At 38.5% G+C, this 19,948-nt stretch overlaps 1 protein-coding gene across 1 annotated transcript in view; it reads right to left on the reverse strand.

Annotated features, from left to right (window-relative positions):
- The window catches only part of LOC126366488 (semaphorin-2A-like), a 50,467-nt gene that overhangs the window by 9,670 nt on the left and 20,849 nt on the right, over nucleotides 1–19,948 (reverse strand). Inside the window, exons 2-6 of the mRNA XM_050009599.1 lie at nucleotides 4,874–4,961; nucleotides 2,265–2,316; nucleotides 1,281–1,451; nucleotides 309–579; nucleotides 2–232 (exon numbers count right to left, since the gene is read on the reverse strand). Coding sequence (XP_049865556.1) covers nucleotides 2–232; nucleotides 309–579; nucleotides 1,281–1,451; nucleotides 2,265–2,316; nucleotides 4,874–4,961 — 813 coding nt within the window. The remainder of the gene's footprint in view (nucleotide 1; nucleotides 233–308; nucleotides 580–1,280; nucleotides 1,452–2,264; nucleotides 2,317–4,873; nucleotides 4,962–19,948) is intronic.

The following is a 19,948-nucleotide window of genomic DNA, read 5'->3' on the forward strand; positions in this document are numbered from 1 at the left end:
CGTATTTCATCAAAATAGAAGGGGAACTCCCCAGGTATGCTGCAGTTCAGTCTAGCTTTCAGGTACGTGGCCCAGTTTTGGCTAAGTATGTGTTTGCCTCCCGTGTCCTGCTTGCATACCCTGGCCACTCGCGAATACACAGCCTTGCCGCAGTTCATAAACTCTACCGCCGTCTCCCGGAAGAAGAACAACACATACTCCCCCACATCGAACGAGCCGACAAAGTTGGTTTCTATGACAAGATTATTATGTTAAAACAATGAAATTGAAAAATAATCTTAAAAATTTGAATTCCGAAAGATACTTACTATCCAGCCACTTAGAGTCATATTTCAACGTCCTTTTAAAGTTAAACTTCTTCTGACCCGTTCTGAGATCGAAGAGATCGTTGCGGAATATGACGGGATCCGCTTTTGTGAATTCAGCGTTGGTCCCTGCATACAGTGCTGGTAGGTTTCCAGGGTTGCCTTTGTTCACCCAGACAGCTGTGCTGTTGTCCGCAGGATCATAAGGACACTTAGCCACTCCCAAACCAACTCCTGGTACGTACTCGTGCCGAGGGAGATGTGTGAGGTTTAACTGCGAGAGAAAACAATCATGATAATGGTGTAACATTATGTAATTCGCCTGAAAGGTTTGCTTACTGAACAGATTGAACGATTTATTTTGGCAACCTCCTAATCTAATTTAAATTGTTTCGTCGTCGGGGAAATAAATAAAATAACATTACTCTTAAACGTTTCCGTTCGGATTTAAGCTTAAAAGCAAGGGAATCCTGATTTCAGGACTTTTCATTAAATAACACTTGGAAACGAACCGTCGTCTGTAGACGTTCATCATCACTAAATTAGGAGCCACGCTCTTGTCGGTGTAGCATTCTGAACGGTTTAGGTCTTCCCCCGTATACCTGGGCAAGGATTCAACATTATACCCCGTAGGTATGGTATGGGCGCCATCAAAATTCAGCCACCATCTGACTCCGGCCTACTAAAATAAGCGCCCATCCCCGCGGCAAGGACGCGGCGAACAAGAATTCCCCAGTGGAGGGCAGAGAAGATGACTCTGTTCCCCCTGGGGCCGGGTTAATAGTTTTGTATGAAACCAAAACCAAAGACAAGGCTGAAGATGTTGTGTCTCTGAAAGTTAAATGATACTCACATACATCACCCAGGCCTTAGGGCTGTTGAGAGCAGAGAAACCACTGAGGAGAAGATAAACCCCCAGTAGACAATTGTATCATTGCTCTACGGTAATAACGGTAGCAAAAGATGTATACTCACATAGACGACCCAATCCTTAGGGCTGTGCGCGTTGGTTCCACAGACATAGAGCCTGTCCCCGTCGCCCAGGGGTTGCAGTACCCGGACATGGTTCCTGCACTCGAAGGGCTCCGACTTGCCCTTGCTTACACATCGCGCCACGTTGCTTGCTTCTAGTAGGAGGGCATCTCTCTATAAAAAATAAATTAAATTAAAAAACACGTCATACTGCATGTGTTTATACATTTTTTGGCGGTCGCTTAAAAGAACGGAACACTACAGTGAACTTTTTTAAATAAAGCTCAATCTTTTCTTAATATTTCCTTATAAAAAAAATGTATTTAAGAGTGTTCATTGAAGAAAACAAAGTATAACTTTATTTTAGTCCAATATCAGTTCATATTGTTCGTATTTTAAGTTAAACTTCGAACTTAAAGTTCGTAAAAAATGTTTGTTTTCTTATGCAAATATTTCAAGTGGGTCGCACAGCTTTCTTACTTATTAAACAAAGCGCTCTTTTGCACCAGTTAACTTCCACCAAAGTTAAGTTCACCTCTCTGAATTTCTACCTCATTGAATGTAATCGCGAGCTTTATTTATTCAAGCAAAGATTAGAAACTCGAATTGAGAAGATGTTATCAATTCAATTAATTTCTTAATATATTATGCACTTAAATCCCTCCTGGCTCTCAAGACTTAGAGATAATAACACTTAAGTAAACATTTTCCTAAATTTCTTTTTTTAGAAAGAGAAGCTGAGTGTGCAGCTAATTATAAGAGCTGCCTTTGAAAAGACGATGACACTTGTCTCGGGAAATGTGGAAAACACGTGTGTAAAAGTAAGTTGTACTTTTGAAGCCAAGGGAATGGTAGAAAAGAGCTTCTTTTAAATCCTGAGTACCGTAAACGATATCATAAAGGAAACTACTCGAGTATATCCTCATTCAAAGGTCTCTTGAGCTCGCCTTTTTAATAGATGTCACGTGGGACACAAGCACAACTTACCTCACAATGCGATTGACTTATATCCGACATGTTCAGTTTGAATACTCGATCCCTGCAACAAAATTACACATTACATTTTATTAGACACGTTTCGTTTATTAATAATAAAAATCATGTATAAATAAATAATGTTTCCACACACTATTCACGGGTTTGTAAAATATGAAATTATTTTTAATTTTATACCTGACTAACTTTTAAACCTGATGAAATATTTTCATAAGCGCGTATAATATTGAAAGCTTTTTTCAAAGAATTCCGTTATATTTTTTGTTTGCACCAGTTTAGTATTATAAAATGGTTGGAAGATATAAATTTAGGTTGTAAAAAGGCGAAGGGAAATAAATAAATTGCGGTGTGGAGTGTGGGGCACGTTGCATGGGACGCGACAGTGCATTTGCTTTATTTGCTACAACCACTGCTAGCCGGCTAGCGGGAACGAGCGAGCGGATGAATTACGCGGAACTGTTTGTCCTGGGAACACAACACTCTTTAATCTTTTCACCCTGTCTTGTAACACGTTCTTGTCGTGCTTTAACTAACGATAAAGTTAACAATGTAATATTTGTTAAGAAGCGAATTATTATGGTTAATTCTGCTACAAATATTGGTTGTTTTAAGCATTACTGTGAATTGATGCTTATAACGATCATAACTGTTGTGCTTTCAAATCAACAGCATGAATAAATGGAAAGACAAAATATATAATAATGGCCACTTGGGTATTTAGAAGCACTTTGCAATGTTATTGTAGTCTGTTACGATACGTTTAAATCCTTCAGAGAACAAATTATGATTTGTATTAAAGTGGTGAAGAACAAAGTAAACAAATAGATTGCGGTACAGGTGCTTAGCTAAAAGAAAAATAAGCTTTGACATCAGCTCAGTGCACAAGCGACTTATCGATATTAGTATTGCTTTGTGGAGAGGTCCACACTCTCTAAAGATATTTTCCTAGTTGTTATTCGTATGGGAAAATAAGAGTTCATATTGCCTATATTGGAATAACGTGTATGTTAATTTAACGTTCTTATACAAGGCTTATGGAGAACGAGCGAGTATGTAAATAATTATATTGCAGCAATGAAGTTATGTTTATTTAGAATCAGTAACCTTCTATGCAGACTATTGATTGAAAAGAGAATTCCATACTGCTTGTTTACTATCACAAACATGTAATAAAATATCTCGTTCTTTATATTGCGATGGACTAATTAATATGTTCCCGGGTCAAACATTTCAAGTTGGTGGTGTAGGTATTCAAGTGGGTAGGTATTACAAGATGAATTGAAACGGCATTCTGTCAGTAAGTATACCAAATAAATATATGCATTTGCGAAGTCGTTATGCATGTAAATAAAATCCTTCCTTCCCTCATCCTCATCCTTCATCATTTTTTTTTCTTCATCCTTCGTTCCTTTTTAATTAAACATTTGTTATCTATCCTGAGTTTGCAGTCACAACAACTAGGTACGTGAGGATTTGTAAATAGCGCATGTTCATTGTTTCGTCTCAGTAACACAACAGGTAATTGAACTTAGTCCATTCGGACTTTAGTCTACAAGGAAGACAGACACAACCCATTAACATATAGAAAGCATTCCCATCGGCATCTTTGACATACAAGTATTTACTTATTTACAATTGAACCTTTAACAAAAGCTTCCCTATTGGGCACCGCACCTCAAGAAGCAAACATTGGCATAATGAAGGATGCGGGTCTTCCTCACTTAAACCGTCAAATAGCCAGAAAGAAGTTCAAATAAAGGTTGACAGAAATAGTGGGTAATTGAGTTCCATGTCTAGGCTCCATTTCCCCTGGGTAAATCATTATTATGTCGACTTGCTCGGTGGCTAATAACGATCAATTGCTGCCACGTTGTGTACCTACTTAATGAATACATATGTACGCGTGTGTATATAATTATTATGAAAGGATTTGTATGAAACCTATATTTTTCGTGGCAGACAAATAGCAACTATATTATTACCGGTGGAATAATAATGGGCCTGCAGAATGAATCATGTTTTATTGTATCTTATGTAGGAATTATTATTTTAGTTATTTGAGATTTTAATAGGAGTACAGTCATGAGCAATATCATGTACCCACTTTAGAACCCTGTCGCAATATCATATTTGACATTTAATGAGACTTACGGTTTAATTTGTCAAAAAAGTTAATGTGACATGGTTTCAAAGTGTATATATATTAGTACTCGTGACCGTACAATAACGCGGTGGCTGCCTATTATTTTATTTACTTCTTTTTACGCAACTTAGGCAATATGCGAAAACATCCCTCACAGTTTGGAAATTTCTTTCATCATTATACCAAAGAATAAGTACCATCGACATGCTGCCGTAGAAAAATATTGCGTTATAGGTTCGTAAAATAAATCTTACAAGCCAGTAGGTACCTTCTGTTTTCACTTTACCCATGTCTAAGCTATACCTAATACCCAATAAATCAGGAAAGTCAATGTATGCGATAGCATTTGTGAGCACACATTTGAACGTGAAAGCTCCGTGAGACTTGGCAGTCTGTTGTAAATTAATCTGAAGCACAATAGAACAATGGCGTTTGTATACAAAAGTGTTATACTTACATAGCACCGACGTAAAGCGTATTCCTCTCTTCATTCACGTACAGAGTGCGGTAGAAGAGATTGCCGCATGTAAACTCGCGGATGTGATCTGTCAACAATTGAAGATAATATCAATTAGTACCTTCCATATCAAGTCGACTATGACATCCTACTGATAGACAAAACCTGCACTCCAGAATAAGTAATATCAATGAAAATACATTACAAGTTATTTGATAACTAAAGAAACACATTTCATACCAGGCATTTTATCATTTAGGTAATCATTAATCTTATAAGGACGGCCTACGTAGTCCCGTGGTTGAGCGTGGGCTCACGATCTGGAGGTCCCGTGTTCGAATCCCTGTGGGGACATATCACAAAAAAATCATTTTTTGCCCTTATCAATCCTCCAGGCCTTGATTGTTTAAAATTATGGATTACGTATGTATTATACATGGTGTGGGATTAGACAGAAGGTAATCTTGCTTTTATCTTTTTTAAATTAGTGGGGATTTTCGACTATTTAAATTAAGTACGTCATATGTGTAAGTATGTTTATTTGAAACAGCTTTTTAATAGTTTTCATATACCCCTTACCGGATAAGAGCCCTCCCCGCTCCCTATTTGTCCGGTCAAGTAGTTAATGTTAAAATGGAAAATAAAAATATATAATATATTGTATAAAATAAAAATATTTTAAAAATATAATATGCAAAAATCCATCAAGTTTTTTAGTCTACAGAGCGGGCCAAAGAAATAGATATAATAAAATGTATCTTACATATCCACATGTACATACATAAACTCGATAAACATAACTCTCATTCTGGCGCAGTCGGGTAAACATAAATCGAGTTGTGAAATACCCCCGCCAGTGCGGCGTCAAATTCGTCTAGATATTAGCATGAAGGCAATAGGCGGTTGCAATTTCAGTCGGAGGCTAATTATAACTGTGGCCACAATAAGCCATGATTATTGGCAGGTGGGCCACCGGCGCGCACGCAACCTCTCGTGACGCTAAACCCCTACCTTATAACATTTTACAACTGCCCCTACTTAAATATATTAAACTTTACCTAAAAGTCATACCTATCTTTTAATGACCGACGTGTCACGGAATTGTTTCTGATTGTATTATCGTTTGGAACTATAACGGTTTGGAGAAACTTATAGTGTGGAAATTAGTAAGGTACAATTAGTGACGACCTCTGTGGTCCAGTGGTTGAGCGTTGGGCTCACGATCCGGAGGTCCCGGGTTCGAATCCCGGTGGGGACATATCACAAAAATCACTTTGTGATCCCTAGTTTGGTTAGGACATTACAGGCTGATCACCTGATTGTCCAAAAAGTAAGATGATCCGTGCTTCGGAAGGCACGTTAAGCCGTTGGTCCCGGTTACTACTTAATGATGTAAGTAAGTAGTCGTTACATGAGCCATGTCAGGGGCCTTTGGCGGCTCAATAATAACCCTGACACCAGGGTTGATGAGGTTGGTAATGTACCTCTCAATCCACACGATAGAAGAAGAAGTAAGGTACAAGCATTGGTTTAATAAATAAATTGGTTTATTAAATCATAATTTATATTTTGAGCATTGCACTCTATGGAAGTGAAACGTGGACTATGACACAGAGAGACAGAGACAGGTTGGAAGCGTTTGAGATGTGGTGTTGGCGAAAGATGGAGGGTATAAGCTGGACTGAAATGGTGTCAAATGAAATAGTGCTGGAAAGTGTTGAAGAAAAAAGAACCATATTGAAGACTATAGAGAACCGGAGAAGAAATATGATTGGCCACGTGATACGACACGATTCATTTATAACAAACATTATAGAAGTAAAAATTGAAGGGAAGAGAGGAAGGGGTAGTCCTAGGATAACATTTATGAAACAAATAAAAGAGAAGGTGCAGGTCGTATCGGGAGGTGAAGGTTTTGGCGGAAAGAAGAGAGGAATGGCGATTACTCCACCGACAAGAGCGCAGCTCTTAAATAAAGAGAGAAGCATTGGTTGTTGGCACGCAATAATTGTGAGCGGCTGGCGGCTGGCGGCTGGCGATGGCGCGCGGTGAACACGTATGTAAATGTACGGAGTCGTCAGCGTCCCTGCGGCCGCCGGCACCGCAACGATTACAGCGCTAATGAAGTCATTGTTTGAATATCTAACGAACTGTGTACAGCGATTTACTTATATGGCCGCCAGCGAACACGTCACGCTGCTCCGTTAACACGTAATAGCCGCGTGAATCTGAATCTGTGTGGGCAAACACTTCCCATTTTGATTGGGATCATAAAGGCCACTTAATTAAAACAGCGCTCGACATAATCCTATTAAAAGTAAATGTAATAAAATTTTCCTAACAACAAATCAAGGGATTTTCGCTAAGCCTGTCAGTGACAACGTTTAAGTTAATATAAAATCGCAATTAATTTAATAGTGTACAACAACGGTGCCAAATCGCGTCGTAAATTAATTTCAGCTAAATTGGCAATATGGGTAAGTGGGGTTAAATGTAATTCCATGATAACGAGGGAGGTGTACACGCAGGCAGCCGCCTCGCCACCCGGCGGGCCGCCGCGCGCGCCGCTCGCCGGGCCGCTCACGACCGCATTATGCAGATATCATTTATTCGCCGGTTAAATACCGCAACAAGTAAACTGCCGAACAGCCAGCAGTTTGTGTCAACATCCCCGCCCGCACAAATACCCCGCCCCTTCTATTTTAAAATCATTTTAATATTAAAATGGAATTGTTTTCACTCGGTCATTTACATGTCCCAAGTGTTGAACATTGCAATTGATTGCCAAAAGCAATAAGCAAGGACGAATTGTGATGTATTGCTGGATGCTTAATTCAATTTTATGTTGTTGTAGATGTATGACGACATGTTGTTTTCAGTAAATGTATCCATAGCATACTTATTCGTAATTTTCACCCTGAAAAGCGTCGTACAAATGAGTAGGTAGGTAAATTGTTTTAATAAAAGTACTTTTATCTAAAAAGCTGAAACTAATATAAAAAAAATCAAATTAAAAATACATCGTTTATTTATTTGAGTAGCAGCTAGTCCAAAAAGACAGCAACAGTGGTAGCGGACGAATAGCTGGTGTATGCACAGTACGGCGCAGATGTTCAACCGTTGGTCGTCGGTGCCGTTTTGTTGCCACGCAGCCCGTAACCCAACCACTGATAGTTTTATTGCCTTTTTATTTTATCCCCGCTCGTTTTTAACAGCTCAATTAAGGTTTAGACATCGCAAAATTGTCTCCGAGCGCTTCAAATGGTAATTTTATTCTGAAATATACTTAAAGCACATATTAATTTGCTTGTTTTATTTTCGTAATAGTTTATTATACACAGGAGAACACATGAAGACAAAATGAAAATTATTGATTGGACAGACAAAAGGTAGAGCATAATTCTAGTTTCTGCCAGCAAACTATGGGAAGCTTTGTTGGGAACGTAACTTTGGAAACTAGAAATGGGCGTTTATAATGTCGTTCGTTTAACATTAACTTAATTAAAAATGAGGTTGAATACTTTTACACATTCAGTCAGCAAAGCTCTGCCCTCGACAAAGTAAATCAGACCAAACCGAGACAGTTCAAATAACACACTTAACTCAGTTTGTGTATTTACAAAGACCTCACACCGTCGACGACTTTCAGAGAGAGTTCTGTTTGCTCAAAAAGAACAATTCCCGGGTAAACGTTTTACTAGAGTTTGGTTCAGTTGGAGGCCCGGCCTAACGTTGTACGATACCGGCGCCTGACTTTTAAAAGAACATTTGCTTACATTGTCTCCCATATCGGAAGGCAAGAGTTTCCGCTGTGGAACGTAAGAAAACTACAGCATTTTCCGTAGCAATGCTTTTAGAAATAGCGTAATAGTATACCAATTTTTCTTAAGCCTAAGTTTCAAGAGCTCTACTTTTGCTTACAACAAATGTTTACGTACCTGTAGAATACGCCTGTTTTAAATAAAGTGTAGGCAGAAAACACAAATTTCAACTTGTTACGATTACTTAGCCAATACTTCCAAGTTGCAAGTAAACCCGTATAGGTGATATTTTTAATTAATGTGATTATAACAATTTATTTTTCTTGTTTTATTAAAATGGTATATCCACGATGTATTACGTACTCTATCGTAAACTGTCATGATTTAAATTTCACAACACAAGATACCTATAAGTTTTGATAAATAATAAAAATATTTCTTTTCTCTTCATAAAGGTAACATAAATATAATCTTAACTAGGGTAATGATACATACTTACTGTAGTTCATTTGTGAGAGACTAGTGTCTATACTAAGTGCGACCCTATGTGACAGATCACCAAGCTCCCAACCTCTTACGGAACTCCTAGTTTATAACCTTAGAAATATAGGAATGTGAAGCCAAAATAAAAACCAAAAAAATATCAATATAAAAAATTATCAAAGATATTTACCACGTGTGTAAGAAAAGGATTACATTGTTTCTAAATTAAAGCTGAGAATTGAATAGTTTTTGCCAACAGTGGAAGATGCGGAACGAGATAGTGTGGATCTCGCGTAAATCTGTCGGACGGCGGCGCGGGCGGCGCGGCGACGGGTCGGTCCGCAAGATATCGCGGCCGCCACCGGACCCGACACCACTTGCTCCTTTTTCGCCACTCCACTGTTCCACTGATTTATTGTTAACTATCTTTGTTGGCTTTTTAAATTTAAACTATCTTCTACCTGCAAGATAAGTTTATCTGTTCTTCAGTTACAAAAGTTCTAGATAATGTCAAGGAGTTACATAGCTGATTGCTAAGTATTCTAGATAAAATGTATCAAATGGAAATTTTATGAAAGAAAATGAGAACACGAAATTAAATGTATTCAGTTTATTCATATTCATGCTTAACATTGTTTGCTGACACCATTGACTTCAATTCATTCAAGATCAAGGTGATAGAGTTAGTTACTTTTCCTAACGATTAATACTATGAAAGCCTTGTTCAATTCAAATACTAAGTACGTACCAATTAGGTAAGTATCAGAGTTGCATAGAATGACTGCGGGTGATATTTTTATCACGTAACATTTACAAGCCTCGTAACCGCAACAATCTCACCGTGCACTTTATCTATTAAGAAGATGTCTGTGCCTTTCAACTAATAGAATTTTTAATCAAGTTGCTTGCGGCGGGCGCCTCGCTACGACTACGGCAGATTAATGTAATTGGACGACGCCGTCACAAAGGCAAATTGTAATCCCCCTCTTTCATTAATATGTCTGTAACGTGGCACTCCGACAACGCGCAACGTGTCCCATTTTAACTTTGTTCCACGCGGGGATGCACCGGGGCAGCAATTTATTTTTGTGAAACATGAAAAGTGCTTCACTAACAAACGCCTGAATTGCAAAATTACAAAGCGGTATTTGCATAACGTGATCTCGACTGCGGCTTGCGGGCCGGTGTGTACCCGGCGCGGACTGTGCTGAGGTTATCCGAGGCGGTCACGGCGCAGTGTCGGCGGCCCCCTTAAATCGGCCGATTGCGGCACAATCGTTAGGAGAGGCTCGAAGTGTCGGCACAATTAAGTTGAAGCGGCGATTGTGAACGGTGCCAAAGCGGATGTAGGTCAGTGCGGAGTGCCGGTGAGCAGCCAGCACCAGGCCCGCTGCCCGCTGCCAACCTCACCTCCGACCTGCTCCATATTCCCAAATGCTCAACAAATAAAACGCTCATACGAACACTACAACTATGTATTTGATGGAATACTACTTGTTGCCTAACAACTCCATACACATTCAATGGTGCTAATTCCTGTAAATACCATCTAATTTTATTTTAAGTTATATCTGTCATTTTCTTATCCGCCGAAAAGGAAAGGGACGGGTAATCGACAAGCATAAAATTTATGGAACACACGTCAATTTTAAGCACAAATCAAAACCAACCGTCTAAAAATTTTACATCGGTCAATAATCCGACACGTTCATTTACTCATTCTTCCTAAAATTAAGAGCTGTGAATCATCCGTCCCTTTCCTTTTCGACGGATATGAAAATGACAGATATAACTTAAAATAAAATTAGACGGTGTCTCCAGGAATCGGGGCCAATATGAATTCAGAACCCCCGCTTTGAAAGCGCTATTCAATTTCAACGAATAAATATCGATTTTATGATTGATTCAATTCATAGACACACAAATACCCTCGCATGTTCTTAGTCAGGCATTATTCTGAACATAAAATCTTATCTGCCAACTTCTAAAAGATGCATTCTACGGAAGACGTTGCCATCTATCTAAACAAGTAGGGGAGATAAGGCGGTTTAGTGCACTCTCTAATACCGCGTGCCCCTGGTGCACGATTTTCGAGGCTTTAAATCCTCCGTTATGTCAAAAGGCACTCCATACAGTGTTGTTTGAGTATATTTGCTGTGAGCAAGCACAAGAGACTAAATCCGATTATTCATACGAGTGTAGTACATAAAAATGCAAATATAAAGCTACATCAATGTAGTCCGTACTTGAATGTAAAGTTATCCCTCTCGTACTGGTTCTGTTAAAATGTTTTCAAGGAAACCTAGTAAAAAGTTTGAGCGGTCTGTTTTTATCCAGTACCGTATACTGAATTTTAACAACTTAAACAAAGAATTAAAATAGAATACTTACTTAGATTAAGTTGTTAAAACTCGATAACAGCACAATGTTCATACTGGGTTATTAGGCGGAAGTTTCGTCAATAATATGACAAAGTTTAGTGTTAAGAACGGCGCTGGGTGTGTACAAAATTACGAGGGTATAACAACTTTCATAATGTAGAGTTACGACTTTCATTCTTTTGTTCCAGCACATGCGAGCATACATTACGACGGAACTAGACCATGTAGTAAAGATACTGTTGAATTATTAAATGGTTCGAACTACCTATATTGCGCTCTAAAACCTAGTAAGTGCGGAGAATTGTAAATTAGGTAAGTAAGGTTTTGCTTGGATGTAAAAAATATTTTGAATAGTGTAAAATATGGAAGCGACACCGTGAAATGAGCTCAGGGCTTCCTGGGTGCTCCCGCCGCCGTCGGAGCCGGTGGCTGCATTCTTTTAAAATTGCTCGTAAAAATAACTTGTGACGCTCCGCGCTTGTTTAATGAAATAGCTCATCCTAATTTGTACGACATAATTACAGCTTCATAACACCCGTATCAGGTTACGGGATGTGTCTTTCTAAAATAAAAGCCCTATGGTAGTTTCATTCGTGTTAAAATACATTGAATACCACATATACATTGGAATACAGGATTTGGTACCGATCGGCTTTGTTTAAGCACGGTAAGATAATTCTATGGAAACATACAAATAGACAAGATGAAACTCCTTATTTCTTACAAACTTTGAATTTTGATATTGACGTAAAAAAGCTTTGAGTGTGGATAATAAAATCTTAAATTCCTTTTGTAGTTAACTACAAACGGTAATCATTTAATCTGTTTGAGACTGGTATGCATAGCTTAGTAAAATATATTCGTGGCTGTTTATGTCATTCCAAGTTCAGAGTTGGGGGTAAACATGGAAAATGAGCGCACATGAAGGCGGGCGGGGCGGGGGGCGGGGCGGGGACGGCTGCAGCGGCGGTGCAAGCGCAGCCACGCGTGACGCTGATAGCCTCGAAGCTGTGTCGCCTCGCCAAGAGCTTCAAATAATACCGCATACATTACCCCGCCACATTCATAACGCGCGAAATATACTACCTAATAATTCCAAGTAGATACCTACTCCACCTACACCAAGAAACAAATTGAAATATAAAAGATATACTTTAATAGGAAACGAAATTTGTTTACGCCGTTTGTTACGCTTGTAATTTACTATCGCTGCCCGACAAGCCCCAGCGGGTCAATTTGTTTTATAGGCCGTCCTGTCTATAAAAGACGGCAAACAGAAAATTCTCCTGAGGACTGGCTTAATAATTTATGAACTTGCAGAATACTCCAAATTCCGCTTTCTATAATCAGAAAGTTCATTGCCATTACTTCCGGTCTCGTCTCGCTTTATGGAAAATAAATACATTTTTTTTGTTTTTTTTTTTTTGTTGTGACTTATTGTAGATTTGCCGCAGATAGCAATAACTACTTGGCCGGACAAATGGGGAGCGCTGAAGGCTCTCACCCGGTAAAAAAATACCAATTTTGACACAAATAATATAAAATAACCCACTTTAATTAATATATATCACACTGGAATAACAACACGCTTGGTAAGCGCCGTAGTAATGAGTCCTAAAGCAAAATGAAAAAGACTTTCATAAAGTACATTCTGTGGAGTGAAAGAACGGTGATAATAATTGTGTCGTAGAAACAAAATACCCGTACATTACATTTCAAAGAATATAATATACGATGGCCTCGTTCGTACATTTGGCCGTATTCAATTCTTTATATCAACAGAGCTACATAACCAGTACGTTAACAATAATAGATCCCCCGTCACACTCGAAAAATAAAGAAAAGTAAAATTCAATTAGAGGTTTTGAGAGGGCGGGTTACAGAAATTACTCCAATAAGCACGCATGATGGAGGACGAGGTTCCGCGAAATGGCGAAATTCCATCCGTGGTGGATGCGCCACTGAATACAAATTCACATGTACTCCAATTATAGGAAAACGATTTGGTACGAATATTCTTGGCAGACTTGCAAATTTCGCCAGGAATCAGCAAAATATATTTATTTTGTTGGGACCCTGGAATGGGCTCGCGATGAGTTTGTGACTTCCCTTTTCTGGAGGAGTGAAAGTGCCCTCCGGAGAGCGTGTCCTCTGAATGGCTGGTCTGTAACGTTGTAATTGAACGATCTAATCTCAGCAGCTACGCACTCACTACATGTAAATGATGGCTTAACGTGAAATCTGTTTCAGCATTGTCATTCGTGGAACTTTAGCTTTGTAACTTGCAGAAGGTATCACCTATATTACCCACATAGATACTCAATTAGCCTGTTGTAATCCACTGCTGGGCAAATGACTCCACCCCTTTTCTCAATCCTTTTAAGTTTGTAAGGACTTTCTCTACTCAGGAAGTTGCGTACAATTCATCGCATATAGGTAAGTACCCATAGATACTTTATCTAAACTGTAAGAATCAAATATAGTCTTTTTCTTTGAAAAATCAAAATACGACTAACTCGCACTCAACCTTTTACTTCTCTCCAAATGAACATGTTGTTTTTTTCCGTCTTGCCACAATTGTATCACCTTTCAAGACGTTGTGTTGTTGTACCTACTTTTATTTTTATCTGTACCGTTATTAATGTAGGTATGCCTTTTTTCTTTGTTAAATATCGTATCATTTTATATTTTCTTTGTTTCGTGAGTATATTTTATTTTCGTATAGTTTTGATTTTGTTTTTCTTGTCGTCATACGGTGTACTGGAATTTGGTTTATGTACTCGTATGGTCTTTTTATTTCATAAGTACCTTGAAAATTCCGTGACCCAATTTTAAAAGGTAAATATAATTTTATTTTAAAATGACTATGTAAATTCACGACATTGATAATAAAGCACTCAGCTGATCATCCTTCAGTTGAGTATCAGCTCGGGGACCGCCGGCGGTGTAATGCGGACGTTAATCCTGGAACATTTTTGCAGCAGTGCGCCAGCGCATTAATTACCTGCCGGTATCCTGCTCTACTCCGCCGCTAAAAGCTACCGGCAATTACATGAGCACTCGCCTGAATAATGTCCGTCCATATACCAAACGTAAGCACTGTATATTTACGAAAAGCTCCCCCAATTTTCCTCCCACTCTATTTGTTTTATATTTCAAAAATATTCCAAACATTAATCTGAATTTTGTCTCTTAATAAAGTGTCCCATGCTTTTATACTATCATTTTATTAACTCAAATAGTTTGTTGTAAGTCGTATAAAACGCGCAATGGCTGATAAATTCGCAGAACGTCCATAAGTAAGGGACTATAAAAGAGATATAAACAATCTTGTCTCGTTGCTCAGTCATTTGTTTGCGAGGTATCTATCTGCCCGGATAGTGGACGCCCTGTTCATATTTCGCTACACAGATACAAGTTACAGTTTTATGCCTCTCACCCTCGTCTATTCTGAAATTATGCCGTGGGACCGCAATCCTCACAAAGTTTGTACAAATGTTACAATGGATGTCACGTGCACGGGACACGTACGATGGGTGAACACAAAAACGAGCAGTAATTTTAATTAAAACGTCACAACTTTTGAACCGGTAATACAATTACACGTACAGAGTTTGTGTCATACATTAGTAATAACACCTCGGATTCAATTTGAGGTAACTAATCCGACATACCTACCTAGTTATATGTAGGTAGTAGGTATGTGATACTGGAATAGGGGAGTATTGCCTTTGTAGTGTTTGTGGATAACATTGTAACACTTGATTTTCTTTAATACTTACATCTAGTAATGAAAGTTAATGAAAGTATTTTAGGTAGGTAAATACTCCAACTTATCGGAAGCAAGTAAACATCGTTAAGGTTTACAAATTGAAGCAAACATGATTCACTTTTACAAGCATAAAAAGGTTATTCAAAAGCATTATACTGAGCGCGGTGGCCTGTGACAATGGGCTGAAAAAGACGCGAGGGCAAACTCTCGCCCTCGGTCCCAGCCTCCGGCCGGCGCGCGTCTCGCGTGCCTCGGTTTTAATTAGCCCGCACCCAGACAGACTTTAATCTTCCCAGGCGCTACGTAGGCGCCGCAAAACCTCCACAACGTGGTGCTAAAATCGCGTTCCTCAGAAAACACATCTTCCTTTTTTACGTTGATTAAATTCACTTCCGAGTACCTCCAATGTAAACCATGAAAGAGGAAATGGGAAGTAAACGCAACTCAAGATAAGCATAAGTACATTAATAAACAAGCTAGTTTTACCTAAGAATCCAAGATAAGCTCTACATCCCGACGTCACAAATAGCAAAACCGTCGTGCTACTTGGCTGGAAAAGTGTACCGGGGATTAGCAAAAAGTGGGGATATTCTGCGGTTTGAGCGAGCGTAGTGGCAGCAGGTCGGCGGAGTCGCGGGCTCTGTGCGAGTCACACGCCGGCGGCGTCGCGGCCGCGGCATTGCGGACGCGGGGCACGTTTGAAATCCGACACTTGGCACACTTCACATTCCGCACTCCGCTGCTGCCGCCATAATACAAGCTTTAAGTTTTAATTACGCTTTTGTAAGCTCCCGCCCGTTGTAACGACGTTTTAAAAGAAGTAACCAACATTAGATTCCGTTTTTTGAATCTTAAGTAGAATTTTTATTTCATCGTTTTAGGTTAACCGAAATCATTCAATAGATAAGTATGTTAACAAATTGGTACCTGGACTCTAAGGGAGCACAGCTTCCTCATAAAGCGATTGGTTATTGCATGTATGTGGGATATTAGGGTTAGTATGCCAGTAATAGACGTTGGACTGTATTTTGACGTCATAACTCATTTCAACATCATTATTCCATATACATTTAATTTGTCATGTACCGCACAAATCATAGCACGTCATGAGGTGGTTCGCTTATTTTTAAATTCCATTTCAAAAATCGAATGGAGATTTTATGTCAGGATGGGGGAATCTTCACAACTGAAACAAAATCATAACAGAACAAGAGGAGCAAAACTGACAAATAAATAAACGGAGCCGAGGTCCGACTCCAATTTCTGCTGCGATAAAACGAAAGGACCGGTATTTAAATTGAATACGCCGTAAATAAATGCTAAATGAGACAAAGCACTAGAGAGTATTTGCAATCTAAACAAGAATAAAAGGAGTAATGTATCTTTTAATGAAAATGGTACAGCTCCGCGGCGCCGAGACTACTCTGCTATACACCATTTTAATGCCAATATCACATAGTGGGATGATGTCACTTGTTGCAACTTCATCAAAGAAACAATGTTTAAGTGAACTATAAAATCTTTCACCGCGGACGATGTAGAAATCTACTATCGAGGTACAATTTAATGCCTTTCTACGAACCAATATTGGTTTCCTAGATGTGCGTTAACGACTAATGGTGCATTAGCAATGCGATGCGCTCCAACAACGACAGCGACAAGAGCGATCGTTTATTATTCACTGTAATCCGATACATCTCTCGTTTCGACATCCGATGACCAAATACACCGAGATTCTCAGAAAAAACAACGGGAAGCTTTTAAAATGGCAATTCTATTTACAAACAACTCAATCCTCAATGCTCGCTGGCTGTTGTATTGAATCTTTACCAATATCTCATTCTACTATGTGGCACTGTTTTACATTTTAATATCTAGGAAACCTATTTTACTTAGAAACTCAATAACAAATGAACGTGAAACTAGTTTATCATTTCAGATGACCCATCAAGGAGTTACACTTTCGTCTAAAAAGGAGTTATTTCAGTAGCAGTTGCTTTGTAAACACCAACTTGGATTTATTAGGAGCAAGTCTCATGGCTTAGTGATTTACATCCAGCATTATCTCTTGCTCCAGCTATCTCAGCCACGTTGCACCCGGAGCCCATTTTTCATCCAAAACAGATTGCCCTTTACTTATCTCCGGCTGACATTTTGATAGGTGTTCAATTAAATTTTATTGAAGTTTCCATCTATTTCTTTGAATTGTTGCTCTACTATCGATATATTAAAACTTTCAATGGTTTTGTATGCGGTAGTAAAAATAAATCATCAATCACTACATGAAAGAGAAGATGGTCGTTTGAATAAAGTTTTTGATGTGATGTAGATACTTATATGTATACGTAAAGTTACTAATATCGAAAGTGTCTACAATTTGTTATCTGAGTTTTTGTAGGTCTAAGTGTATGTATTTTGTGTTATTGGGGAATAAAATGAGGACTAAGTGTTATTGGGGTTGTTCGTGTGTAAAATGCACAGTGAGCGGTGGGCAGGTCTCGAGCGGAGACCAGGCATCCGCCTCGGCAGTTAGAGAAACTTTTGACAAGCTTCCAGCCAGCGCCAGTCACTGTTTAGACTAGTTATGACTATTTTCGTAGCCTCCACTCCATTCCGTAGACACTGTCGGAATATTCAAACAACAACCTATATTGGGTAGCGTAGTCTCATCGTTTCCCTAGAGTTATCCCGTTTCCACAGAGTACACTTATCTAACCTTAATATTTGACACGTATGTTTTTTAGCAGATAGCCTCATTAATAATAAACTATAGACTAGAACATTTAGGTACTTGTACAATCACGTTCGCTACATAGCTCAAATACCTGCTTGATATTCAGTAACAAATATCAAATTGCATCAATAGTAATGGATATACTTAATTATATTTCTTCTTCTATCGTGTGGGTTGTGAGGTGGATTACCAACCCTATCAAGCCTGGTGTCAGGATTACTACTTACTGCAACAGAGTACTCTATGTCATCATATTTGTTGTAGATTTGCCGCTTCCAGCATTCACTACTTGGTCGGAAACATCATATCAGTAAATATAATTTTATTTATTTATTTTAGGGAAATTGTTATATGTGTCTATCTAACTAACTACAAAAACTTAAACCATTTACGGAAACAAGTCACAATAACAGCAGCATTGATAATTATAAAAAACAAAATAATAATTATATATTAGCATCAGTAATCTTAATATTTATACTTATTTTAATTCAAATTTCTCATTTGGTAAAATCCGTTAAATACGAGTACAGAGAAACACATAACAAAACTGGAAATGCAGAGGGAGTTTAGAAGGCTGTCGGAAACTGGCCGTTTAGTGAAGTTTAAGTAGAACCTCTGCGGTGCAACGCGCACTATCCAGCTTAATCCCTCCGAATAAATAAACATCAACGTTCAGCGTATCACTGCAAATCCTAAAAGCAAATGTTCATATATATATTTGCCCGAGAGCTTTACAACTCAACTTTTTAGCTCTATCAGCGCTTACTACTTTTGCGCTTTGATTCACCCGTCGCTTTTGTTCTGTATATTGTTGACGGTAGATTTTGGTATTTAAATATGGTAAAACACATTCTAATATGTGCGTTTTATGCTCTATTATTTTTTCAGTCTGCATCATTCTGTTTCATATACTATAAGTGGTAATAATATAAATTCTAAAGTTTCAATTAAAATTATAGTTTAAGCGCATAATAACTTAGCACTTAAATAAGTGTGAAAGTTTTAATTGCTGCATCTGCACCCGCATTGGTATGCACATAAATTTTAATATGAATACGCAGGATCGACGTCGACTGAACATTTTCATTAACAATTCTTTAGAAGGAAACAGAGGCTTGGTAAATCGAATGCGAGGTAATAAATGGATCCCTTGCATTTCAATGAGGCCTCAAGGTGCGCTCTGATTGATTCCAGCCTCTCGGAAATAATTTTGCCCTATTTGAGATTCACAGGAGATCTTACTCTTACCATTTACTTTTTACGCATGAAAGTATCTTCGTATTGCTCTTAATTAAATCTTGATCAATACACCCGAATTTATTCGGTTCGCGAAACTTTGTATTTCTTCAATTGGTGCTGGCCTTTCAAACGTTAAAAGTAAACAGGAAACAAATTAAGAAGAACGAGTGATTCATTTTGATTAATTAATAATATAATTAGTTGATCATCATGTTTGAAGAGCTCATCGTGTTGTTTATTATTACACGGCTGGTGAACCGCTGTACGCTCTAGGGAATTTCTTGTGATGGTTTAGGTTTGTGAGGGAATTTTAAAGGAATGCGGTAAAAAGCTTAAATGCAACAATGTATTGTTAATGAAGAGGCGTCTCGACCCGCGCCCGTAGAGACGTTTAGTGCCATGAAATATACATTTACTCTGGAGCCCGTTTTAATTAGCGGCCCAAGCTTAACGCAGCCGCCTCGCAGACATTCCGGTATGATTTCAATGGCGGTAGTCGGCCTGTGCGTTGCCAATTGTTATTTGGTTAGGCTTTCCCCGGGTTGGCAAGATACTATATAGTTATATGCTACTTTAAGATAACATAAATAGTAATTTTGGATTTTACAACCTTTAGCTTTCGATATTGGACCTAAGTGGTTTATTTTTCTGAGTCTCAATTGAAACACGAAAATAACGAAAAACATTTTAAGACCTGGAATT

This window comes from Pectinophora gossypiella, chromosome 4, assembly GCF_024362695.1.
Source record: "Pectinophora gossypiella chromosome 4, ilPecGoss1.1, whole genome shotgun sequence".
NCBI classification, from domain to species: Eukaryota; Metazoa; Arthropoda; class Insecta; order Lepidoptera; family Gelechiidae; genus Pectinophora; species Pectinophora gossypiella.